Genomic DNA, 27,929 nt, shown 5'->3' with positions numbered 1-27,929 from the left:
TCCTTTGGTTCTTGATGCCCCTACCCTGGGTAAAATACCTCTGCGTTCACCTTAACTATTCCCTTCATGATTTTTTACACCTCTGTACAATCATCCCCTGTGCTCCAACGAATGAAATCTTAGCCTGCTCAACCTTTCCAATAACCCAGCCCTGGCAACTTCCTCATATTTCCATCTTAATGACATGGTCTTTTTCTTTAGTTCCTTACAACCTTTTGTCATTGGATGGAAATGGAAGATTGGTTATCAAGATTATTTGCTGTTGCCTAACTAATGATAAATGCAACTCCATAAAAGCTGAGGAACCTACTTGTATTTAGCTGTTGTTCTGTTCTTTTTCAGATTATATGCAGTTTGAAGGAATTTAATGAGTATAGAGATTACCTAGCCAGTATCAGATTAGATTTTGAAAGAAAATATGCACATGAACAGGTGAGCAATCGTTTGAATTTGAAGCAAATGAATTTATATTAAAAAAAAAGGAAAATAACTGTTTCTATTTTGGATCTCAAGCGACTTCTTCTGAAACAATTACTGAATCTTCAAGATCAAGGTATCGCGCAGGGGGTAACCCTTTCTGATCTGCAGGAATGGCTCACAAATGAATCCAAGAAAAATATAAGCAGAAAAGCTCTGAGGGAAAGGTACACTTTTAAATGACTTTCAGAGTTGATGTTTTTTCCAAATGATGTCCTTTGAAGCATGTATAATAAATCTAACATGTCCAATGTCAATTCCACTCGAAATGAACCGCAATCTCTCCCAAGTTTTCATTCAGATGTTGAGTCATTGATAAGACCATAATAGTATTGTTGTATAATATCAGCAGTTACGTGGTTAAAAAAAATGAAGATGTACCCTTTTCAGAGGTAGAAATACTTAATTCTTTTAAATATATATATTTATTTGAATGATGGAGCGGACAAATCACTGAAGATGAGAGAATAGGCCGTCATGGGAAGCAGAGCAAAAGGAGGAGCAGGAGCTAAATAGAAAAGTTTCAAGAAAGATTTTGAGGTGGAGGGTACAGAGTTATGAAATCATCCAGTGAAAGCCAGAATATGCTCTAACTTGAAAGGATATCAGAATATCATTGCAACATGGAAGCTGTTCAATTAACTTGCAGCTTTGAGGAAATGTTATGTAATTTTCTACACAGATTTGAATTTGTTGTCACATTTAAGACTGTCTTCTAAGGTGTCATGGAACTGAACCACTGAGATTATTTGTGATTTATCAATGTCTGCCTAATTTCAGCTGTGTCCCTGGCATCCACAATCCAACGATTGCTGAGACCATTTTGGATATACTATCATTTCCTAGCTTGACTACTCAAATATTTTCATGGTTGGCTAACACTATTTACCCTCGGTCAAATAACTGCTCCCCACATTAGATAAGACTTACCTTTTATTCTTTCTACAGTGACAAGCAGTGGATCACCAGTCTCTAAAGCATCAACTTCAATGACCTTGGTGCTTCATCTTGCTGTAACATCCCTGGATACCACAATTGCATGCCGTGTAGACTTCCTCACATCATACTCCTTTGCTCCACCATTAGCACCAAAAACTAATTTTCTTATACGCTGTTTTAGAATTCTTTCCCGAATGCAAAGAAAAGGGTTCTTGCGTATGGCGTGCACAGCCTAAAGTTGAAGAAAAAGGTGCAGAACTTTGACAAAGAAATATTAATATTAGATTGCAGAAGCCACTATAACAAATTGTTATTTTGGTGTTATAAAAAGAGTTGTTAATTTGTTTTCTATTATTGCTATTCTTGATGTTGATGCTATTCTCTGTCAACTTTCAGAACTTTCAGAAATTAATGAAAGGCACTACAATTAGCTCTGGTTTAGGAAGGGATGTTCTCGCTTGGTTAAGCAGGGGCAGGAGCAGGCAATCTGATCCTTGATGATGGCATTTGTTATTAAATCAGTCATTTCTAAGTTAGAAATATTTACAGAGCTACAGATGGGTTTTACTCTGTTTGCTTGTCCAAAATTGTGCAAGAATGCAGGGGAGAACTGGGTGGTGATGCCTCCAGCTGCTTTTCAACCTGCCACACCCACCTGGATGGCTATAACTTCTTAATTAGCTAAGCAATTCAATGTGGGCTTATCTCTACGGAGGAAACATCCCTCCAGAGATGTTGCTTGGCACCAGCTGGGTTACTCCAGCATTTGTGTCTTTTTTTGTAAACCCGCATCTGCAGTTTCATGTTTCTATACGCTAAAATGAATGATTGTGAAATGATTTGGAACATCTTACTGAAGGGCAGCTTATTTCTTTGCATACATTAATCGGATTTATTTTCCCAAAAGGTTTTTCAAAATGATCGAAACAGAAGAAAACATCAAGGACTTGATAAAAGAACAGAAATGCTGTGCTGTTCTGGCAGCCGGAACCAAAGATGCAACACAAGGTTCAAAAGAATTGGTACATCAAATTCAACAAGAGGTGGGAATAAAAATAATTCATGGTTCAAATCTTGCCTGTTCTTGAGTTGGACCCCCCCTATTGTCAAAAGTCTGGCTATCTCTGCCATTAATATATTTAATTAAACACATCACAATGTTTTGCAATTCAGAACACCAAAGATTCCCGATTTCTGAGAGAGAAAATCCCTGCTCATCTTCATTGGAAATGCAAAACTTATTCCGAAAAGATTGTCACCTGGTTTTAGGTTCTCCATGAAACTTCCAATATCTAAGATACCAAGCCCACTCGCGATCACAAATTGGATTACCTTGCAATCGAGCCAATGTCATACAGCACAGAAACAGGCCCCACTGAGTGTCCAAACCATCAAACACTCAGTTGTACAAATACATCACTAATCCAATTTTATTTTCCACATCTCTGCTCAACTCCCCATCATATTTTACAGCAGCCAATTTTCCTAGAATTTGGGATGAGATGTAACCTGCATATAAGGAGGAAATGCATGTGGTTACAAGCAGAATATGCAAAGTCTATGCATCCGCTCAGTGTCAGAGGAAAACCTGGACTGCCGTAGTTGTGAGTCAGCAGCTCTACTCAGTATATCACTGTGCCACCGCCTCTAGACTTCAATGAATATAGTGCCAATTGTTTTTTGCCTCACAATTTGACACCTATATCAAGGTTGTGGTATCTAGAATTGCTCTCTGTATCAGGGGTTTGAAAAGAGTTGTATGAGACTTTAATGGACTATATTACTGATTTTCCAGCAACTAGAGGTCTGGGAACCTCCTTTAATCTGCACAAAATTACAAGAGCGCACTTGAACCCCTGCAGCTGGGGTTCTGGAACTCCGGCCCATAGCCGGCAGATCCGTTCCAATAGCTGACTTCCAAGGCTGACTTTGCAGGCTGGTATCTCGAATCACCAGCGGATAAGTGGACTGTTCCTCCCCTCTCCTCTGTTTGACTCCTCATGGAGACTGTGGACCTCTGTTCCTTGATCTGAAAACTGTGATGATGGCAATGCAAGACTTTTAACCAATGCTGGATCAGATACAAGAATACTGATTGTCCTTCCGTTGTTTTGTGCAATACCACCACAAAAACAAGATTCTGCATCACATTCAGGGACCATTGATACTGCCAAAATAAGGAGATATCAGATCAGATAAGAGATCTAGGTAAAAATATTTTATAGTGAAGTTGAGAAAGGTTTGTGGAATAGTGAGAGGCTTGGAGTTTGTCACAGAAACTGAAGATATGTGGAGTGTATAGGATGGGAGGATTGGTCAATTATATGGTCAGTTATGAAGTGAATGCAAACTTTTATTTTGATAATCTGGCACCATTTCGATAATGAAAGAGAATGCAAGGTAGGAGATGGGCGGCAGAGTTTTGGGTCTGAAAAATGATGCAATGTGGTTTAAAATCTGGATCAGATACAATACGACAGCTGTGAAGATTCTGCATCAATTCAGGGAGTTGTGAGGAAGAGGGTGGAGTGAGTGTTTGTGGAATAGAATTTGTCACAGAAACTGAAGATGATAGGTTTGGTCTTTCTATTATTTATTTGGCTGAAATTTCGATAAAGAGAATTAGTGGCGAGGGAAAGCTAAGAATCACCAGTTTACACGTGGAAATTGGTGTTCAATTTCTGAGTGGTGCTGTCAAAGGGTAGCAACAAGTTGAGAAATCAGTGAAGATTGATCAATGGTGATGTTGCAAAGTGAACAATATTTTTTGTAATTTAACGCTTCAATCTACATGCAATGCTCACTGGTTTGCCTGTCAGTGTAATCAGTGAATTTCAATATGAAATTTTCTATTTAGTCTTTAGAAATACAACGCAGAAACAGGTCGTTCGGCCCGTCAAGTCCGTGCCGACCAGCGCTCACCCCGTACACTAGGACTATCCTACACACTAGGGGCGATTTACAATTTTATCAAAGCCAATTACTGTAACCTACAAATCTGCACATCTTTGGATTGTGGGAGGAGACCAGAGCACCTAGAGAAAACCCACGTGGTCACAGGGCGAACATACAAACTCCGCACAGACAACACCTGTAGTCAGCATCGAACCTGGGTCTCTGGCACTGTAAGGCAGCATCTCTACCATTGTGCCCTGTGCCGCTCAGATGTTCCATCATCGAAATAATTATAAATCGAGTAAATATTTGCCTCACCACAGTTTCCTTGAGTATTTGAGTACCTGTCCATTTCCAGTCGAGGTCTGCCAATTCCCCAATTGTTCTATAATTCAACTTAAATTCCATGACTCCAACTTTAGCAGTCTTTCATGAGAGATTTGATCAAATGCCATCTAAACGCTCACATAAACCATTTCAATTGATATTTCCTTGTTAACTTTAGTTACCTCTTTAAAAAAATCTGATTGATTTTTTTTATTTGTGGCCTTTGATAGTTGCCTTAAATCAACTGAAAATAGTAGTTGCCTTCAATCAACTGAAAAATGTCAAGGCATTTTGTCACTTCATTAGAGATTCATGTCATTTTACCCAACAATAAATGTAAGGTTAACTGGTTTATAGTTCCCCATTTTTTGTTTCTCACACATTTCTGTTATGTTAAATTGAGGTGCATTTTTTTTTTCAGTCTAAGTGACTGTTGCCTAAATTGAGAAAACTTTGGAGGATATGGAGATTTAATCTTGGATTGTTTGCAATGTACTCACCTACTTTAAGAGTCTGCGATGGAAACAATCTGACGCTTTAGATTCTAGACTCTCTTTAGTGCCATTATTTCTGTTCATACATTCTTTACTCTAAATTTTGCAAGTCCTTTCACTAATGCATGGTGTCTGTGGATGATATCCTTTCCCTGTACTGTAAAGTACTGTAAAATGAATTAATAATTCAATAGGAAATTGAACAGGCTGTATTCTGTATTCTCATGGGAACATATTGTGGGATTCTTTGCTTGTTCGAGTCATTGAAGCAAATTAATTTAAACTTTTGGAAGGGACTTTGAAGGATATAATTTATAGAGCAGGAGAGAAAGAGTAAGATAATGTGATTGATTGGATCAGTGTGTATTGAGCTAGTATCAAGTCATTGAGCCGATGACCTGATTTCTTCATCAAGGCAAATGGAATAACAATATTCTCCATCCAATGGTCTTTCTGCAGCATTGCATGAGATCTTGGCCCATTTTGTCCTGGAAATGCCTGTCATTGCACATTCCTAGACAAACTTGCTTTCCCAAAGCCACCCTGATCTAAGATGCTTGCAAGGTCTGCTATTGACTTAATTTCATCCGTCAGCACAACTTCGGTACTGCAATATCATTTTCTGATCTTCCCAAAGTACTTGAGCCCTCAATCCCCTGAGCCATGACACCCTGACTTGCACGATCCACCTCTTCCTGCTCGCCAATCTGACTCGCCGCAGTTTAGCCATTTCTAGTTTCCCGATTTTTTAAAATTCCAACAACCACCATTCAAAAATTGTTGAGCTCCTGATTTCTCCCGGGTTCAACTTTTGTTTCTTTTCTACCTATCAGCAATTGAATCAGAGATGAGCATGTGCACCAGGGATTCAAATGTTACCACTAATTTCTGTTTTTGTTTTAATCAGGAGCTGAATATAAAGGAGAGGTCAGTTTTGATGCGACTTGAAGAAGATGTAAAGAGTGAGTTTAATCTGGAAAAGAGAAGAAGAAAAGCTAAGGAAGATAGGGCGAGAAGGGTATGTTTTTGGTGGATGGGCTCGGCTTCTTAAGCCTTAAGTTTAAGGATGGAAAGTTTTTCTGATCCATAGTATTGTCAAAGTTTTGAAAATAAGTGTTTATACACAAGATGGCAACTTACTGCACGGCAGCGCCAGTGGTGGGAGATTGGGGCCGGGATGTGCTCATTGTTTTTTTTTTTTTGTTTTTTTTTTGGCACCAAAGTGCCTAATATATATTTTCATAATACATTTTATGTACAACTTCTTTTTTTTTTGTTACATTGAAAAAAGATGAGAATAAGAAAAAGAAGTTAGATAGTAAAGGATAGAAAAATGTGAAATATATAGTGTGTGAAGAAAGAAAACGAGTAAATGAAGAAAGTTGGGAGAGAAAATAGTGAAAAGAAAAGGAGATTATTATTTATAGTCTTGACCAACCCTCGTCCAGTCCTGAAACAGTTATTTTTTACAATTGTGTTGCACCATATGATTCCAAAAAAACGACGAATGGAGACCAACTCGTTATGAATTGGTCTGATTTATCACTGGTGCTCATTGTTTTTAAGTGCTATTAATTTGGTGTTGTATTAATTATGAGAGCGCATTTTAAACACGAGTCAGGATATTTGGAAAATTTAGATATTATCATGCTATTCAGTAGCTGTATCACATATCTGTCTGAAGGAATTATCTATGGTGGTATATTTTATTTTGATAGAGGCAAGAATCATTTGAAAAGAAAATGGACCACCAAATTCAAAAACTCCGTGAGTTTATTGAGCGACAAGAGCAGTACGATCGATGCAGAGGAGAAGTTCGTGACCGTGGAGATGGTGAACCCAGGGTTAAAAGAGGTAACTAATTCGATTTACTTCTCCTCTCTTAATGCTTATGAGGACAATACCAACCCACCCCAATTTTGTTTTTATTTCTTCACAGCATACAACTGAGGTTTAAAGTCAGCAGTTATTGTCCTTCCCAAAATGCTGCTTGAATTGAGTGCTTTGCTATGTTACTTCACTAGGCAAAGGCTAGCATTGGCAGTTTCATTTCCTGAAGAATATTTGTGAATCCGAAGGGTTTTTACCACAATCCAGTAGTTTCTTGCACACAACTTGTCGTGGGAAAGTGACAGGAGGCTGAATAATTAAATCCATGTTGTGAAAGTTCTCCCACAATTCCACTTGATTGTGAGTTCCAATATTTGACCTCAGTGATTAGTTTAGTCAGAGATACAGTGTGGAAACAGGCCCCTCTGCCCACTGAGTGCACACAGACCAGTGATCATCTGTACATCATTTCTAATCTGCACATAGGGGACAATTTGTAGAATTAGTCAATTAACCTAAAAACCTGCACGTTTTGGGATGTGGGAGGAAACTGGAGCACAGGGAGACCATACATACTCCATACAGGCAACACTCAAGGTCAGGATCAAACCCAGGTTTCTAGCACTGTAAGACTGCAACTCCACCGCAGCACAACTGTGCCACCACGGAGCCACCCCAAATGATGAAGGCATGGTGATACATTTCCAGCTCACGGGTGTGTGACTTGCAAGGGAGCTTGTAATTGTAGACTTCTCATGTATCTGTTGTCTTTATACTTCTGTTCATGGGCCGAAGTGCCTGTTGCCATGCTGTATCTCTAAACTAAGCTAAACCCATTGTGGATTGTTTCTCTCAGCAGTTATGTTGTGCCAGTATTGGAAGGGTTGAATATTTAGGGTGAAGAAAATGTTTTCACTCTTTATCTGCTCAACAAGTAACTTGCATGACAAACATGAACACAATCTCTGGTAAATTTCCACTTTTCAGCATGATATTTTCCGTTACGATTAGATACAGGAATGCAAAAAATAGAGTATGGGAGCTACTTGTTGAAGGGGATTTTCCAAAGTAATCAAACACGTACTCTGCATGTTCGGAGTGGCGGCGCGGCGCTGCACTGGCAGCGGTGGCTCATCGGCAGTCCTGTTTGTTTGTGTGTTTTGTGTTGTTTATTTTCGTTTTGGTTAGTCTAGTAACGGGGTTTGCGGTCTCTCCTTGCGGGGGAAATGCGACTTTTTGGTCGTATTCTCCTTCTCTGCCTCCGTCTTAGTTGAGGCCTAATGGAGCTGGCGACCTCGAGGCTCCGGAGGCAGAGCCCGTCAGGACTCGCCCTGAACTCGCTCCCGTGAGGGCGGTCCGGCTCAGGGCTGGAACAGTGCTCCCGTGAGAGGTTGTGACGCTTCCGTGAGGGCGGCCAGCCCGAGGGTGGAACGAGGCTCCCGTCGGAGCGGCCGAGCTCGGGGAGGTGCGGCGCCCAAGTCGGGGCAGCCCGGCCCAGGGGAGGTTCAGTGCCCATGTCGGGGCGGCCCAGCCCGAGGCTGAAGACGGTACGGTACTCACGTGAGGGTGGCTGGGACGGCGTTCTGGCGGTGGTGGCCTGAGTCCGGGGTTCGGCTGTGGGCCAGCGGCTGCGTTTGCAGGACTGGTGGGCGGCAGCTTCGACCACCCCGGGCCGCGGTGTTTGAGCCGCGGGACTGATTTATAACATCGCCCGGGGGGGGGTATCGCCTCAGCGCAGAGGGAGAAGAGGAGAAAAGAGACTGCAGACCTAAGACTTTTGCCTCCATCACAGTGAGGAGATGTTGGGTGGACTCACTGTGGTGGATGTTAATGTGTGTTTATTGTTGTTTTTGTTATTTTTATTGTATTATATGTATGACTGCTGAAATTTCGTTCAGACTTCAGTCTGAATGACAATAAAGGCTATCTATCTATCTATCTATGTAAGCACTATGGAAACAAGAAGAGGGGAAATAGGACTGACAGGATTGCTCTGCTGGTAACTGTCTTGGACCCAAAGGGATTATTCTTCTTATCGAGTCCACACACAAGATTAGAAGTTGTTCAGCCAGAGCTGAACGCACTTCTCGGCATCTGCATCCAATGGTGTTCATCTTGCGCTTCTTGTACGCGGTGGTGGAAAGATTGGTGGAAACAAGGCCGCGACGTGAACGCTCTTTCCTTGACCCACCCGAAGGGCTGAAGAGCCTCTTTCTGTATTGTCTTACAGCAACAAGTAAGATGTTGCTGGAAATTTACATCAATAGTGGAGAAGATACCCGATGGAAACCGAGTACAAAACAGTCTTTAAAAAATGTTATATAAATTGGTGCCAGTGAGATCAAGCTGTTTTTTTCTAGAGCTAGACCTTGGAGTAACTGAAAGAAGTTGTGACAAGAAGAATTCTGGCAAACTCTGTTTGATGAGCTGCTTGGGAACAGTGTTCATCTGATGGATTGCATTAGGGAAAATGATGCTAAATATGTATTATGTGTATTATATTTCACCAATCTTTTATGAAGTTGCAGATCCTCTAACTTATCTTTTTCTTAAAATTCCCAAAAAGTGAAAAAAGTGAAGAAACCCGACCCAAGATGTTTGGATGAGAAATGGGCCCGCCTATCCAGAGGTAAAATAATGGCAATAGACAGAATACATTTCTTGTTTGCCGAAACCAAGAAATCTTCCTTTCATTTTCTGGTGAAATTGCATGATTACGTGGGACATCCGAGTTGGAAAAGCATAAAGCTTTACTCATGTTGCTTTATAATGTTTGGATTTGCTCAGTTTGGATTTCGATTTGCTTACCAATAGCTCAACTGAATCATGTATTTTGCACCGATGTTTTTTTTTTGTTGACATCGACACAGAGATTTATTACCCGTGAAATAAATCCTGCAACACACATTTTCAGTGACTCCCTTAGAGAGGATTTAAACTAGTCATTTATTTTAATGCACCTTTGAATTATTCAGAAAGGTAGTTTTATGGGGATAGTTAAGTAACAAAGATTATTTTTCCAACTTAATTCTCAGAACATTTGTTAGTTATTAATTGAATGTTTTGCACTACTCTTGCAAAAATTCTTGGGCCATTGTCTTTTCTTGATGGTTAAGAATTACCTCACGTTGAGCTGGTTAGATAGATTTTCCACCACCTAATATACTTCTGTTCCCTCATTTACTGTGGAACAGTCATTTTTTCCATTCTCAACAATTCAAAGATACCTAATCAGACTCTTATGCCCTTGTGATCTTTTGTCTCAAAAGGCACAAACGCTTCTGATAAACCGAATGCAAGCTGGGAAAAAAAAAAAGCTAAAATATACTTACATTTGAATGACTGTGTCCATTCCTTGACTTCTAGCATTTGTGGCCATGCAATTTAAATGTTTATTCTTTATATCAGATCCTATTCTACATTTGTGGAACTGCATATTGGACAACTGGGAATTCCATTTCAAGCATTAGCCTTTTTAGATCCACACTCCTCTTGATTGCCTTAGAGAATCCATCTGAAAATTCCATAGGAAATCTTTATTTTGGGATGACCTGAAAATTCTAACTAATTCATAAAAGTTCTTAAAAGTTCTTAAAAGTAGCTAAGTTTTGTTAAAGACTTGAAATTTGTTTATTTCCAGGTGAATGTGCATTAGCCCCTGATTTTGCAGTGGTTCAAGAAAAGGCAGACTTGAAAGTTCCTACAAAACCTATGGTGCGTTTAAATCGTTCCATGTTACTGTACATTTTTATATAGTTGTGTGGGTATTAAGAAAGTAAATGACTGTACATTATTACTTCAGTATGTTTTGTCACTTGCAAAAATGACATGAAAATGTTATTAGTAGTCAGGTTCATACTATTTGTGTGTGCTCATGTTGCCTGTTTAATGTGGCGTTTGTACAAAAAAACGAAGACACGATTTTGAAATACAAAAACCTGTAGCTCAACATACTGCTGCTAAAAGAGTTAGGAGGTTTCCTGTTGCAATCCAATGCAATTATTAAGATCTGCAGGTTTTTGAGGACTCTTGTTATAGTTCTATCATGTTTTATTCAGCACTGAATTGTCCTGTCAGGTATGATTTTGGAAGTATAAAAAATAGCATTTTTGCTTAAAATTTAGCCCTATTTTGATTCTTTATCAATTATATTAATTTCCCCTTCACCAGAGAGTTCACAACATTCACTGGAGCTTCCTCCTCTTGTGACGTTTCAATTTGATTCCTTGCTGCTGTGCATTAAAGCTTGCTCTAGATGGTTTCTTCTATTGAGCAAGTTGCGAAGCTGTTTTCAACCAGCTTTGGCTCCTTGTCCCTTTTGAGGTCTTGCTACCTGAAGCTCATTGCTTTATGCAATTGTTGCCATTCCTCCTGTTGTGGTTCCGACTAGAGAAGACCAGTGATCATTCACTGTTCTTCCCACTGTCACTTTTTGTAGAGTATATAGGGTTTTGTTGAAGATAATTTTATGCTCAATGTCGTGATACCGTACTACTTTATTTGTTACAAAATAGATATAAATTTTAGTGCAATTATTGCAAAATCATAAGGGAAGAGATGACTGGGGTTCTGACAGAGGCTTTTGCATCTTCGTTTGGCTCGGGTGAGTTACCAGAAGACTGGTAGATCTCTAATGTTGTCCACTCATTCAGAAAGGGCAGTAAGGTTAAGCCTGAAACCAGAGGTAGGCAAGCTTTACATAGGTAGTAGGGAACTTATTGAAAATGATTCTGAGGCACCTTCCCCAAGGTCCAAATTTATCCCTATTCAAAACAATCTTAAAAATTATGGAATTGTGATCACTATCCCCAAAGTGCCCTTCCACTGAAACACCAGTCAGTTGGCGAGGCATGTTTCCCAATGCCAGGTCCAGCATGGTCCCTCCTCAAGTTGGACTGTCCACATACATTTTTCGGAAACCCTTTTGGATACACCTAAGAAATTCTGCCCCGTCTAAGCCTTTTGCACTAAGAACTTTGAATTATCTTTAAGCGGACTTCATTGTTATAGAAACATAGAAACATAGAAAATAGGTGCAGGAGTAGGCCATTCGGCCCTTCGAGCCTGCACCGCCATTCAATATGATCATGGCTGATCATCCAACTCAGTATCCTGTACCTGCCTTCTCTCCATACCCCCTGATCCCTTTAGCCACAAGCCACATCTAACTCCCTCTCACCAAGACCCTGTACAACTGCACCAAGACCCTGTACAACTGCATATATCTACTTATATCTTACCCTGAATGTTGTACCCTTATCCTTTATTTGTGTACTCTGGATGGCTTGACTGTATTCATGTATAGTCTTTTTTCTGACTTAATAGCACGCAAACAAAAGCTTTTCACTGTACCTCGATAAACATGACAATAATAAACTAAATTAATATCCAGTCAATATTGGGGAAACTACAATCACCCACAATGAAAACCCTGTTCCTTTTGCAACTTTCTATAGGGGGGGGGGGGGGGGGTAATAGTACAATCCTATTAGAGTGATTACACCTTTCATATTTTTTAGCTCTACCTATATCATCTCAGTTAACAATCTCTCCAGTATGTCCTCTTTGAGTGCCACCATAACATTCTCTCTGATTCATAAAGCAACTCCACCAATTTTACCTCTCTTTATTACATCAGAAACATCAAAACTCTGGAACGTTAAGCTGGTAGTCATGTTCCTCTCACAACCAAGTCTCTGTAATGTCTACATCATTGTCCCAAGCACTGATCCAGGCACTCAGTTCATCTGCTTTACCCACAACATTCCTTGCATTGAAATAAACACACTTCAGCCCCATATTCCTTAACCTATCCGTGCCTGTCCTTCCTTTGAGACTTACTCCTTCAATCCTCTACCTTCTCATCTGTCCTCCCATTTACTGACCTTCTACTTTGGTTCCCAACTTCCTGCCACCGTTGTTTAAAACCTCTGGTGTAGCATAAGCAAAGCTCTCTGCAAAGATATTTGTCCTCCCTCAGTTCATGTTCATAGCCCTCTTGTGCTACTCCTGAAGAAATCCCAATAGTCCAAAAATCTGAAACCCACTAATGGCACCGGGAGTAAAAGTTGACTAATCCCCAGTCTTGCTCTTTAACCTATTTGCTTAATTCCCTATATCCACTCGGCTAGACCTCATCCTTTTTTCTACCTATGTCATTGGTGCCAACAAGCAAAACAACATCTGGCCACTTCTTGCTGCCACAGAATCTCATATCTGTGCCCTAACTAATGATTACAATGGCTCTGCCTCACTCCACTCTTTCCGCTGTGCCTCAGAGCAAGGCCCAGTGCAACATGGAATGAGATCTGTAATTATAAGGAAAGATTGGATAGTTTATTGCATTGAAAATATGACTGAGGGATAACCTTATGAAGGTTTATAAAATTTATGGGGGCATTGATTGAATAGATATAGTCTTTCGCCCAGGATATGGGTGTCAAGAACTCAAGGGCACAGGTTTATGGTAAGAGGGGAGAAATGTAAAGGAGATCTGAGCAGTGCATTTTTCACAAGGATGATGGTGGTTATCCGGAATGAGCTGCAGAGGAGGTGGTAGAGGCAGACACCTAATTACAATGGAATTTGTATAGGAAAGGCGGAGAGGGATGCAGGCCTGGTGCAGACAAATGGTTTGAGTGACGATAAGTATAACAGTTGCCCATTTCTGTGCTATGCAGACCAATGCTTCCTTGATATCTAACTTCTCATATCCCAGCAAAATGCCTTTGAGCAAGCTAATGATAGAAAACATATCAAGCATTTGAAAGAAACAAATGAAAGAAACTAACTTAAACATTTGAAAGAAACTAATTTAAATATGATGAAAGTGGGAGTAGATACTGCCTTATTCACACTACGTTCATTTTTCCAGCACCTGCTGCTGTGCATCTGGGGTATTCCACTTGAACGTTAGAGTCTAATTAATCTGTGCAAACACATACAGGACCCCATGCTATATTAACCATCCACTATTCATTCCATGCTGTTGCGAGTCTACGGAGTGAAACTTGGTAATCATAAAACACAGAACAACAGAACATTCAAATATTACGTGCTATAAATTTTCTATACGAGCTGCAGAAGTTAATAAACAATTGTCTGGTGGCCATTAACTTATGATTTGTCAGGGTCCTGTTTTGCTGTAGGCAATTCATTCCACAATCTCGGAGCCGACACAGCAAAGGCACGGTCCCCTCTGAGCTTTAGTCTTTGGCTCAATCAGCACCAAGTCATCTCTTGGCTATCCAATAGGACCCCATCTCAGAGCTGATGAAGTGCATTGGAATCTGCTTAGCGTCTATTGCATATACCAAGTATTTTTAAGACATCTATGCCTTTGAAATGAACTGGACTTCTGGACTGACTCTATTAGGGTCTACCTCTTGCACTGCAATGGTCAGCTTCTTGATTGATAAAGTCTATCCCAATTTATTCAAGTGTAAACATATAAATAACTTGAAAAATATGACTATTTTATTTCTGCTATTCTTAATTACGTCATATCTATAAATGTAATACAAAGTCCTAAGTAAACTGAACACAGTGTTTGATCTTTACAGATGACCTTGGAAGAACTAAACAGATTAATTCAGAATATAATAACTTTTGTTGTGGGAGTACTGACCAACATCATCTATCCAGCACTTCAGAAATATGAAGAAATTAAGGCAGACCTTAATAAGCCTCAAGATGTCCCTGACGATGTTGAATATGTATCTGATCAAGAGGTCACAGACGTTCCAGATGTCCCCGAGGTTAAAAAGCAAAAAATTCCTCCCAAAGCTCGTGAACTTGCTGATCATGAAACTGGTACTGAAGAAGTTGAATTGTCTGAAAAGGAAATTGAAACAGACTTATATGAACTGTCTGAGATAGGTATTGAAACGGAATTATTTGAAATGTCTGAAAAGGAAGTTGAAACTGAATTGCTTGAAATGTCTACTAAAGAAGTGGAAACAGATTTACTAGCACTGTCTGACAAGGAAATGGAAACTGACATGGTTGCATTACCTGAAAAGGAATTGGAACCAAAGTTAATGCATTATTCTGAAATAGGAATTGAAACCGATTTCCTTGATTTGTCTGAAATGCAAATCGGAACTGAATTAATTGAATATGCTGATACGGAAACGGAAACAGAAGGAATTAAGGCTGCTGAAAAAGAAATTGAAACTGATGTAATTGAAGTCGATGAAAAGAATGTTGGCACCGAAGAGGAACAAGCGAAGAAGGAGGAGATCAAGGAAAAGGTGATTGAGAAAAAGGAGGTGGTCGAGGAAAAGGTGGTCGAGGAAAAGGAGGTGATTGTGGAAAAGGAGGTGATTGAAGAAAAGGTGGTCGAGGAAAAGGTGGTTGAAGAAAAGGAGGTGATCGTGGAAAAGGAGGTGATTGAAGAAAAGGTGGTGGTCGAGGAAAAGGTTGTTGAGGAAAAGGTTGAAGAAAAGGAGGTGATTGTGGAAAAGGAGGTGATTGTGGAAAAGGAGGTGTCCGAGGAAAGCCTTGAGTCTGAGGAAAGTGAAGAGTCGAGTGAAAGTGAAGTACTCGTTGAGAGCATGGAATCCACTGAGTGTGAGGACGTCTCAGAGGTTCAAGAGGATGATGATTCTGACAAGAGGCCAGGAAGCATTTCAAGCCTAGTTTCTTCCATAGCCCAAGAAGATGCTAAAACCCCGACTCCTAGGAAAGATCTGGAAGTTGCTGCAAGAAGCCAAGTAGTTGCTGAAAGTGAAGAAATCACTGAAGACGTAGATGTTTCTGAAGACCAAGTTTCCGAAGACCTAGAATCGACAGGAAGCCTAGATGCTGATGAGGCCCAGAAAGCTATAGAGGACCAAGATGCCATTGAAAGACAAGAAGCTGCCAAAAAATCAGTGGCCTCCAAAGTTCATGATGTTGAAATCCAAGAAAAAAAAATTGTTATTGAAAGCCGGAGTTCCTCCATAAGCCAAGATTCCCTTGACACAGAAACACCAGATTTCAAAGAACCTATGTCAACTGGTCAAGCTTCTCCATCAGAGATCAGTGACATTGCTGATGAATTGGTCAATGATGCCATTGCATCATTTAATGAAGATCCTCTAAGTTCACCTATGAAACTACTGCCCTCTCTCAATTACTTTTGTGACATTTTAAGTAAATCGTGTGAAAAGACAGATGTGGATAATCGAGATGTCCTGGCTATTTGCAGATCACAAATACTTCCAGCAGCTGAAAATGTTCTAAGGGCAAGCCTAGACAAATTAACTGAGGAACACCCGCATCTTGTATATATCCTCACTGGTTTTCCAAGTACACAAAAAACACATGTGAATTCCAGGAAATTAATATTAAATTGCAAAGTCCATTGTCTTTCTATCGATATTGTAAATAATATTCTTCAGAAACTGCGTTGTATTCTCAGAGGCGATGTAATTGAAACTATCTTAAAAAACAAACCAACAACCTCATGTTTATATGATAAGGATAATGCCACAGCTAAAACTGAACAGGTTCCTAGTTGTGAAGCAGAAGCAAAAGCACCAAGCCCCCAAAATGATGAGCTATGCCTACTTAATGCAGAACAAGAGTTTACCACCCCATATGTACATAGAATCTGTTTGGAAACTACAAATGAACTGCCCAGTTTCAGTCCAGAATTATCACCATGTTCAGAAGTATTCTGTGTCATTGAAGAAATGAATAAGTATGTATCGACAAGAGTTGAAACTGTCACTTCTTCCAAGATGAAACCAGTCATTTGCGCAGATGCCCCTGTGTCACCATGTGAAAGCCCAGTAATAGATTTTAATGAGGAAGCTAAGGATATAGTAATCCATATCCTAAAAGCAATTCACAATGAAGTGAAAATAAAAGCTGTCGCAAGACTTAAAGCTGGAACTGATATGTCTCTGCTGAAAGAATCTATTTTAGTCGATGAAATACTTGAAGCCATTTTGAATGCTCTTACTGGTAAAAAAGCCGACGATTTCACTAAACTAAAATTGGAGAGAAGAGCAAAGTCAAGACCACCAGCTGCGCCCGAAACAAAACCTAAGCCGAAAAAAAGACATAAAAAAGTGACCACACCCAAAAGTGAAACACTTCCAGCTGTCAATATCCCTGGAATGGTCATTTATCCACAAATGGAGGAAGTTGATATTCCACCCACTAAAGCCCCACCAAAACAAAAGCCACAGAAAAAAGCTGAGGAATCAAAAAAGGTTACAAAACCACCCAGGAGAGATACCAAGGCACCCGTTCAGCACGATCTTAATGAGGAGGAACTTGCTTATAAACCAAAGGATATTCCTGAAGGGACCTTGTTGGAGAAATTGTTCAAGAAATCTGAGGGAACCTCAACGGATTCTCGTCCTGCAATGAAATCAAGAGAAATGCAAACCCTGCCAAAAAAATGTTTTACCAAAGACAAAAAAATACAAACAAAGCATAAAAAGGAAAAACAATTACAGGTAGGCAAAAGCTTGAAACAACGTAAAGCCAAAGACTCAAAACAAACTAGCAAAGATACGAAACAATCGGTAGATAAAGATCCAAAGTCATTATCGCAGAAGGAATCAAAAGTACCAGGCAAAGACACGAAGCAACAATTGGATAAGGAATCAACAAAATTACCAGACAAAGAATCAAAACAAATACCAGGAAAAGATGCTGAAAAACCATCAGGTAAAGAATCTGACAAGATGCAAGTACCGGATAAAAAAAAGGGACCTTCACCAGACAAGGAAACAACACCTCGACCAGATCAAGAATCAACAGTAATACCAGACAAAAAATCAGCACCACTACCAGACAAGCAATCAACATTACCACCACAGAAAGAATTAATATCCCCTCCTGATGAACATTTAGCATCATCAGGACATCAAGAATCAACAGTAGTACCAGACAAAAAATCAACCCCATTACCAGATAAGGCACCAGTACCATCATCAGCTAAAGAGTCATCAGTAGTACCTGCCAAGGAGTCAGCACCACCAACAGACAAGGTGTCAGCTCCACCAATAGCCAAGGAGTCAACTGAACCAACAGAGAAGGAACCAGCTCCATCAACACCCAAGAAACCATCTCCACCAATAACCATGGAATCATCTCTATCAACAGCCAGGGAGTCAGCTTCACCAACAGATAAGGAGTCATCTTCACCAACAGACAAGGAGTCGGTTCCATCAGCAGCCAAGGAGTCGGTTTCCACCAGCAGATAAGGAGTCTGCACCACCAACAGATAAGAAGGCAGCTCTGCCTACAGACAAGAAGACTGAACAATTACCTGAAAAAGAATCAGCTCCACCACCAGGAAGGAAATCAGCATCGGCATCTGACAAGAAGTCGACACCTCTACCCGATCAATCATCAGCAAGCAAACAAGCAAGCAAACAAGCAAGCAAGCAACCACCAGACAAAGAACTGAAACAACCACCAGGCAAAGACACAAAACAACAAGTGGACAAGGGATTAAAACAACCGCTGGACAAAGACCCAAAAAGACCAAAAGTTAAAGACAAAAGAGGACTTTCAAAAACGCCTTACCAATTAGAACTTAATGAAGAGGCAATCAAGGCAATATCGCAGGTAATTGTGGCTCTCATTTTGGATAGATTTGGCTTATCAAATGTAAAAGAAGCAGAAGACTACATGGCACAGCAAGAAAGAAAACAACAACATTCAGGTAAATTTATTATTCCAAAACATGATTAAAATGTCGACATTACATAAGTTGTAGCAGAAGATTTTAAAGTTATTTGAATATAACAATATCAAATCTAACATCAGGATGGTCAAGAAGGAAGTTCCTGGCATGGTATATGCCCTGTGTTGAATTGATTTATATGGAGTAGTGTACTGATATTTAGTAAACAAACCAGAGAGGAATTTCGATTCTAATACTTAATATTTGGGAGCTATCAACGTTTCACATTTTCACCTTTGCAACGCATAACGCTGCAGAGACCTAATTTTCAAAATTAGGTGAATTGTAAAGTATTGTGTGCAATGGAACAGGCGATTCCCAGCTTTGCTCTATATTTGTGCTTAACTATGTGGAAAATTGTTGAGAAGAGAATGCTTCCGGGAGATTATCCATGGTTAGGAAATGGGAGGGAATCACTGATGTGGGGAAGGCAGAGATTGGTTACTATTGGATAGGGTCACAAAGGAGATATAATTAGAGTTACACAAATTGTAAAGTAAACAGGCCCTTCGGTCCACCAAGAGAGGAGGGGCAGGACAAAGCCTGGCAAGTAATACTGTAGGTGAACACAGGCAAGGAGCGGGGGGGAGGGGGAGGGGGCAGATGGTTGGACAAAGGCCAGAGATTTTTTAAAAAGCAGGGGTGAAACAGAAAAGGCCATCTTTATACTTTTTCAAAAATTTAGTTTAGCACGTGGTGAAACAGAAGTCGATTCGAGGTGTAATCCCTTTTGTAAGGTTTTAGCCCAGTAGCCAGCCCCTCATCCCACATTCAGATCCCCTATCTCCCTGTTCCTCCATCTTTACTACAATCCAGAGATAACCACCCTTGGACAATGAAGTCATGTTGGGAACCTCCTTCCTCTTCACCCGAAGTGCACAACTACTGCCGGCTGTTCACCTTCTTCTCTCTCGAGGATGTTCAGAATTCGGCTCAACATCCTTTGCAGATGATGTAACGGAAAAGCAGGGGGTGGCAGTGGTGAACCTGGACTTTCAGAAAGAGGAGGTTCCACATAGGAGATTAGTGAATGCACATGGTATTGGGGGTAGAGTGCTGACATGGATAGAAAAGTGGTTGGCAGACAGGAAACAAAGAGTAGGGATTAACGGGTCCCTTTCAGAATGGCAGGCAGTGACTAGTGGAGTACCGCAAGGCTCGGTGCTAGGACCGCAGCTATTTACAATATACATCAATGATTTGGATGAAGGGATTCAAAGTAACATTAGCAAATTTGCAGATGACACAAAGCTGGGTGGCAGTGTGAACTGTGAGGAGGATGCTATGAGAATGCAGGGTGACTTGGATAGGGTGGGGGAGTGGGCAGATGCATAGCAGATGAAGTTTAATGCGGATAAATGTGAGGTTATCCACTTTGGTAGCAAAAACAGGAAGGCAGATCACTATCTAAATGGCATCAAGTTGGGAAATGGAGAAGTAAAACGGGATCTGGGGTCCTTGTACATCTGTCAATGAAAGCAAGCATGCAGGTACAGCAGGCAGTGAAGAAAGTGTTGGCCTTTATAACAAGAGGAATCGAATATAGGAGCAAAGAGGTCCTTTGCAGTTGTACAGAGCCCTAGTGAGACCACACCTGGAGTATTGTATGCAGTTTTGGTCCCATAATTTGAGGAAGGACGTTCTTGCTATTGAGGGAGTGCAGCGTAGGTTTACAATGTTAATTCCTGGGATGGTGGGACTGTCATATGCTGAGAGAATGGAGCAGCCGGGTTTGTACACTCTGGAGTTTAGAAGGATGAGAGGGCATCTCATTGAAACATATAAGATTGTTAAGGGCTTGGACATACTAGAGGCAGGAAACATGTTCCCGATGTTGGGGGAGTCCAGAACCAGGAGCCACAGGTCATGAATAAGGAGTAAGCAATTTAGAACGGAGACGAGGAAACACTTTTTCTCACAGAGAGTGGTGAGTCTGTGGAATTCTCTGCCTCAGAGGGCGGTGGAGGCGGGTTCTCTGGCTGCTTTCAAGAGAGAGCGAGATAGGGCTCTTAAAAATAGCGGAGTCAGGGGATATGGGGAGAAGGCAGGAATGGGGTACTGATTGGGGATGATCAGCCATGATCACATTGAATGGCAGTGCTGGCTCGAAGGGCCAAATGGCCTGCTCCTGCACCTATTGTCTATTGTCTATAAAATTTGATTCCATTGAGCACATTTTACATAATCACAAATATTGTAATTCTAAGGATATCTAAAACAGATTCACATTTTAACTTGGACTGACTTTTTCTCAAACAGCTGACAGTTTGTGTTTTTCTTTTCATTTATTACTTAAGATTTAACATTTGCTCTATTTCCCTCAACCAAAAAAGGTGATTTGGATAGATCCGGTTTGACTTCTCGTCCTCTTGGAAAGAATTTGCCTGTCAATTTGACACCAGCTGATTTGATGTCAACCAAGATTTTGCCTCCGATATCAGCTTCAGATTCTGCTCAAAAGCAAGAGAAATATGTGAATGCTACAAAAGCAATAGCAGATGCAATTTCATCAAATCAGTTACACATTGAATTGATATGGATAAAGTCACCTGCTACTGTAACAAGGTTAGACAAAGTGGTTTCAAGCTCAGAGATCAAGCTAGCCTCTGGTGATCTCATTACTAATGTCGTGGAAGCCATTTTCAATGGTACGGATGCCAAAAGATTACAAGCAGGCAAAAAATCTTGGAGACCAACATCAAAAACAAAGCAACGGGGTAAAATTGCTCAGCCCCAAACTCTACCAGTGCTTTCAGAGAACTCAATGCTGTTAGTAACTGAAGTCGCTGAGGAACTAGTTCGCAAACTATTGCATAAGTGTCTTATATTTCAAGATAAAACCACAACTGAAGGTCAGATTGGAGCTGCTACCTCAGTTGTGCCGGAATCACAGTATGAGAGACTCTTCAGTATAATAATGAAATCAGTTACTGATATTTTAGCAGGTAAATTAAATCTACCAAATGAAAACGTGATAGCTTCAACTAAGGTTCTTCCCAAACATCAAACCTTAAAAACTGAAATGAGTACCTCTGATTTAATGCCTGAAACCGCAGTGAGGTTGGAGAAGCCAGCGGCCACCACTGAAATAGCTGTAAAAGGAAAGTCAACTTATTTAGAAGAAACCAGATTAACTTCGGATGTTGCGTCCCAGAAATATCCAGGAAAGATTTATATGGGGCCAGAAATCATTATTAAAAAGCTGCCTAAAAGACGCAGATTATCTTTGAGTAAGATTGTAATTAGTCCCACAAAGTCTCTTTCTTCTGAAAGTCAAAAATTAGGAAAGAAACCAGAACACCTGCCGGAAGCAATTCCAAAATCAAAAAAGCCTGTCACGACAAAAAAGAATCTTTCCAGAAAATCTTCATTTAATCAAAATGTGGATAGACTACCACTTTTCCACAAAATAAAAGAAATAAAAGTAATAAAGGATGAGAAGACAGAGAAAATTGCAGTTCATAGCAAACCAGCGCATAAGCCTACTGAACTTGATAATAAACCTCTTCAAGAAACACTTGATAATAAATCTGCTTCACATGCACGTGATTCAAAAGATAATAAAACTATTCAAGAATCATTTGACCTTCTTGATGATAGACTTGTAAGATTACTCACAGCTCAACTTAAATGTGAGATTTCAGAAATGGTTTCAACCCAAGCAAAAGTAGGTGCTGACACTACAAGGACTTCAGAAACTGATAAACCAGATGTTGTTAATGATACTTGCCGTGACCTTATTCCAGGAGATACTTCAGCAACTGTTATGGATCACATCAAAAAATTAATTGGCCTTTCACTGCATTCACTGGAACAAAAGCCTGAGACCAAGAAGCAACAAATATGTGCTAATAAATCAACAGAGACAACAAATGCTGCTGGAGAATTCACTGAGTGTTTTGTAAAGCTTTTCAATGAAATGACAGGCTCGGTATCCCAGTCATGTAAGTTAGGCCTTACTTCTCCAGATTTCTTAAATGCAATTTATTATGAAATAAAGAAATCATTGGCATGCTATAGAGAGCAAATATGCGAATCATGTCAAGTAGCAAAACACATCGAATTACCAAGTGAAGGGAAAAGGCACATTAGTACGCTTGGTGATCAAGTCACAAACCGTCTTCATGAAATACTGCAAACAAAAACTGAGATGCTTGCCTCAAGTTGTAAAGATGTAACAGAACAGAAGACAACAGAGACGGCAAAACTAATGAAGGAGGAACTGATAAAGTTTGCTTTACAGCAGCTATTAAGTGATGAAAAATTTTCACAGGAAATTACAAATATCATCACTGAAGAAAGAAAAGTAATTTCACCTCCAGCAAGCAATCTTACATCCATTGTTAGTCCAGAAGTTTCGAACGATATTGTTTTAAAAATGATTGCTATTTTACTTGACAAGGTGGATTCCTCTTTAAGCTTTGTACCACTTCAAGATGAAGTGAATGATGTTTCTCAAGAACTTGTGAATGCCATCATTGGAGAGGTGGAAAAGAAATACGCTTGTACGGATTCATTGGAAGTTGATTTATGCAGAGATGAAAGTTTGGCTGAACCAATCACAAAGAAGACAGTTCAAATCATTTGCTTTGCCAGGATGCTTACTACAATTAACTTTGTGAGTAGGGTCACTGAACAAGTAAAGAAAATTCTTTGTTTGAAACCAATAATGCAAAATCAGGTAGTTCTCAAAACGCCTGTGAAACACAAGGAAATTTGCTTAGAGTTTGGAACCGAGCCTGTTGCTTCATATTTTAACTTAATTTCAGTAGACCTTGTCAGATTTGTTTTGGAAAGGATTAAAAAGTCCATCAGTTGTTCTGCATCCTCAAATGATACTCAATTCTATCAATCGCAAACAACAAGTAGTGAAATATCAGTTTTTGATACTAGTTCAAAGGACACTGCTGCCCCAACAATCAGTAGTGGACAGTCATCTTGCAGCTCAAAAGCAAGTAAAAAGAGAATATCATTCAGCCTACCACAAGAATCAATCTGTGAAAAAATATATTTGAGTAGCATTTCACCAATAATTGATAGTGTGGCTGAGGAAATGCCAGATGATGTGTGTCACTATACGCCTGGCATTTCTGGCTTGACAAAGATGTCTGAAGCATTGGTTGAGAATATAGTTGGCGCAGTACTGACTTCAGAACCATCAAATGAAGAAACAGGTGTATGCCAGTTTGTTAAAACACCTGTTTCACTCGATGAAGATGTGGCAAGTAAATTAGTACAGTACATTTTAGATGAAAAAAAGAAATGTCAGGTTACAGATACTGTTTTTTCTGAATCCTCTGAATCGTTTTCAGATCAGAGAGCCGAAAAAATTGTTTCTGGAACAATTGAAGAAATTGGACCGAGCTACTTTCTTCCACAAGACGATTCAGGTGAAAAACAGATTTACAGGGAAGAAGAAACAATTTGTACGTGTCACTATCAAGATATAAAAATATGTCCAGAACCTGAACAAACTGAAAATATTCATGTGGTAATGCAGCCCCATGTCGTGAAATCAATCACTGATTATGTAAAGCAGAGTGTATATCAAACCCAATTAGATCAGCTCTGTGGGTCTCAGGAAGAAGATGCATTTAAAAACGATACAACTAGGCAAGAACTGCAGGATTTTTTCCTTGAACAAGTAACTAAAGATAATATACAGAAAGTCATAGAGTGCAAAAAACAGACCCCATTCATTGGTAAGCCACAATCGGAATGGGTACCACTGGAAGAGGTGAAAAGTAAGGAAAATGTGTACACAGCTGACAGTAGTCTTGAATGTGATTCAGTGTGCCCACTAACTCGAAAAGAAACTATTGTATCATGGATCTCATCACCACCAGTCTGTGATAAAAAACTTGATGATGAAAGTTTTGTTTCAGTTGATCAATTACATAAAATGTTATGTATGGAAGGAGAGAAGAGTATGGCACGTGTAACAGATTCAATTTTACAAGCTCCAATGGTTGAACCTGCTCAAATGACAAAAATGTCTCCGTTGCATCTGCTGTCAGATACAGTTATGTCAAATAGATTCCAAGAATTAGAAAGCAGTTTTAAACAGCCATGTGTCTGCCAATTCAAACCTATGGAAGCTGATATCTGTAAACTCCCTGACGAGCAGAGAAGCAGCCTATTACAATTCTCAGACAATGAGAATATATGTGCAATGACAGCCTTTGAGGCACCAGCTTCAGAAACTATGGGTCCATATATTTCCACCTGTACATGTCCACTACATTCTCGAGGCAGAAAGCTTTCAGTCTGTTCAAGTTCAACTGGAAGCAGTGAAGCAGAAAGTCTTGTTCAAACAGCTCTATGTAACATCTGGGCTGACGTTCCTTATGAAAAACAACTGGGTTCAGAGGCAAGTGAACATGATAAGGCACACTCGAGTGAAAGCTCTATTGTTCTGGACGATTTGTCTGAGGAATTATTAACAGATGCATTGGTTTCCATTTTCTCAAATATGATAGATTCACTTTTGCAGGAATCATCGGACAAAACAAGTCCATCGTCTTCCCAATTAAATTTGCTTTCAGAAAATATAGTTTCAGATGTTATGCAAGGATTAAAGCAAAGCCCTGTGTCTTCTTATTCTTCTGTATTTATCCCGTCATCAAGTGATTCATCTGGCAAAGACACCAGTCCACAGGGAATGTTTAAAAAAGATAATTTACGGAAGCAAACACTTGATGACCCACAAGTTTCAGGAAAAAAGGGCCCTTCAGGTAAAATTGCACAGAAACGTGCAGAGAAAGAGATTTCTTCTGCTTCCACTGTAGCAGATGATGCATCTGTTTCGACTGTAAGTAGAGATGCAGATCATTTAGTTCAAGAAGTTCTTAATGATATTTCAAGCAAGCATCACAAGGACACATATAGCTCCAAGCTACTTCAACGTGAAAAGGTACAACAGAAAAGAGCGACTGAATCAGCAGTATCCAGTGAAAGTTCTAGCTCATTAAATGAATTAGTTGGAGGGTTGTCAAAAGAGGATTTTGCTACCATTTATTCTTATGTTACAGATATACTTTTACATAAATCATTTGCGAAACCACATCATAGAAAAACTCGTTCTCAATCAAGTTTACTTTCAGAAAAAATGGTAGCAGATATTTTGCAAGATTTACAAACCAGTCCTGAAGTGACTAGTTCCTCCTCATATAAGCCTTCAATGGAAGAAGCCAGTATAAGCAACGATATTGCTGCAGAACTGCCAGTTCTCGCAATAGAAGCTGCACATGAAGGACTACAGACATCTGACCTCTCTTCCGGAGAGACATCAACAACCCCAAGTGAAGCAGAAGATCTGGTTCATATTGCTTTGAACGATTTGTCAATTACAGACTTTCTGAAAATTGATGGAGAGATATCCGTGAATATTATCCCACATATGAACAAAACAGAATTCAGATTAAACCCAGAATTAATTGGGAAGCATTTGTCTGTAATTTCAATAAAAACTGAGCCAATTGAGGTACTTGAGCAAATAACTCTGCTTCAAACTGGTCAAGATTTAAAAGAAATTCGTAAAGCATCAATAGCAAATACAGCAATGCCAACAATGGCCATGCAAGACAGGCGTGTTAGTTTTGAGAGATCAGGAGGATCATTAAGAAGAGGCTCTTTGGATGATCTCGGTAGATTAGATGTCAAACGAAATGAGGTACGTTAAACAAAGACGATACATGATAATATTTGTTAAAATTCCATGCTTTCATCTTCTCTTTGCTATCCATTAGATCCTTTATTTTGCTGGCTTTCGTCCCAAGTTGATAATTGAGGTGTGGAAGACCAATTCTGAAAGCCATTTTTTGATATGTTTCTCTTTCCACCAATGATTAAAATATTGCTATGCTCAGCGCTTTTACTTGATACCCTAACCATAACTCACACTAGAAATGGTGAATTTTGAGATTTTTCATTCATTGAATGAGGGTATAACAGATAAGATTCACATTTCTTACCAATCCCCACTTGTCTTGAGAAAGTAGCATTGTAGAATTTTATTGAACATTAGATATCCATATAAAGGGAGCTCAGTGTTGTTAGCAAGTCTCAGCAAGTTGAATTACTATATAGTTTCAACCATGACCTGAAGTATTTTCAAGCAGTGATAAAATCTGCAGAATCTACTACCATTTTCTTTATCTATGGTAGAAATCACAGACTTGCATACTGCTGTCAAAGAACATAGAGAGTTGTGGAGTCGTAGTTATTCAGCACAGAAACTGGTCCTTTGGCTCCACTCATCCATGATGACCAAGGTGCCATCCTGAGTCCGTCCCTCCACAGATGCTGCCGGACCTACTAAGTTCTTCCAGCCGTTTAATTTTTTTCTTGTGATTCCAGAATCTGCACTCACTTGTGTATGCCCTCCAGAGGTGTTCTATTTGCCTCCATTTGGCCCATATCCCTCTACATTTTTCCTATCCATGAACCTGACCAAATCTTATCCATCTATCTATATACTTTTACAAGTGGCCCGGCTCTGGTTTAAACATCTGTTGTTTTGCACGAGTTAAGTCAACCCTTCCCACCCCCCCCCCCCCCCCCCCCCCCCCCCCCCCCCCCCCCCCCCCCCGTACTCAGGATCTGAAGCGTTCGGGAATCAGTCCTTTGTGACAACCCGGAGATCACCGGCTAGCTCCGGGGGTAGAGAGGATGCGCCGAGGATGGGAGGCCAAGGAGCTGAGGCTGACTGAGGCCGACAGCTGTTGGGCAGCCCTACACCTCACCTCCCTCCCTTCTTCCCCTTCTCCCCCCCCCCCCCCCCCCCCCCCCTTCCCTTTCTCTCCCCCTCCCCTCTCCCCACCTCCCCCGTCTCAACACCTCCCCTCTCCCTCTCTCCCCCACCTCTCTCTCCCCCACCTCTCTCTCTCTCTCTCTCCCATTCTCTCTCTGCCCTCACTCTCTACCCCCCCTTCCCTACCTCTCTAGACGTGCCTGCGAGTTGGGGGCTATGCATCAGTGGATCGGACGGTTATGGGGTAAAAGGAACAAATTAATAATATTAATATAATATCAAGGGGGGTAGTTAGTGTGTGTGTGGGGGTGGTTAGTGGGTATGATGCCGCATGCCGCCCACCAAACACGCGTTGAGAGAACAGACCCATCGGGTCTGCATTTGGTCTAGTAACTATTAAAACTGTCGTTGGTTTGTTGGTTTGTAATGGATTCTATTTTGTGAAAATTCATTTAAGCCATTTGTCGATTTACTCCTCCACCCTTTGCCTTAACTGAGCCATTTTAACATATTCCTGTAGAGTTTT

General features: G+C 40.2%; 2 protein-coding genes across 2 annotated transcripts in view; both read left to right on the top strand.

The window, feature by feature from the left end:
- LOC129702173 (uncharacterized) overlaps window positions 1-18,192 on the top strand; it is a 27,608-nt gene extending 9,416 nt beyond the window's left edge. Inside the window, exons 4-11 of the mRNA XM_055643789.1 lie at window positions 343-432; window positions 514-644; window positions 2,324-2,459; window positions 6,040-6,150; window positions 6,851-6,986; window positions 9,529-9,591; window positions 10,603-10,676; window positions 14,525-18,192. Of these exons, the coding sequence (XP_055499764.1) occupies window positions 343-432; window positions 514-644; window positions 2,324-2,459; window positions 6,040-6,150; window positions 6,851-6,986; window positions 9,529-9,591; window positions 10,603-10,676; window positions 14,525-18,166 (4,383 nt within the window). The 3' untranslated portion in view covers window positions 18,167-18,192. The remainder of the gene's footprint in view (window positions 1-342; window positions 433-513; window positions 645-2,323; window positions 2,460-6,039; window positions 6,151-6,850; window positions 6,987-9,528; window positions 9,592-10,602; window positions 10,677-14,524) is intronic.
- The window catches only part of LOC129702172 (uncharacterized), a 24,581-nt gene continuing 14,843 nt past the window's right edge, over window positions 18,192-27,929 (top strand). The window contains exons 1-2 of the mRNA XM_055643788.1: window positions 18,192-18,630; window positions 20,985-26,323. Coding sequence (XP_055499763.1) covers window positions 18,597-18,630; window positions 20,985-26,323 — 5,373 coding nt within the window. The 5' untranslated portion in view covers window positions 18,192-18,596. The remainder of the gene's footprint in view (window positions 18,631-20,984; window positions 26,324-27,929) is intronic.

The sequence above is a fragment of the Leucoraja erinacea genome, chromosome 12 (assembly GCF_028641065.1).
Source record: "Leucoraja erinacea ecotype New England chromosome 12, Leri_hhj_1, whole genome shotgun sequence".
Lineage (NCBI taxonomy): Eukaryota > Metazoa > Chordata > Chondrichthyes > Rajiformes > Rajidae > Leucoraja > Leucoraja erinaceus.
Note: the sequence above shows the minus strand (reverse complement) of the source record. Positions and strands in the feature narration are given on the sequence as shown.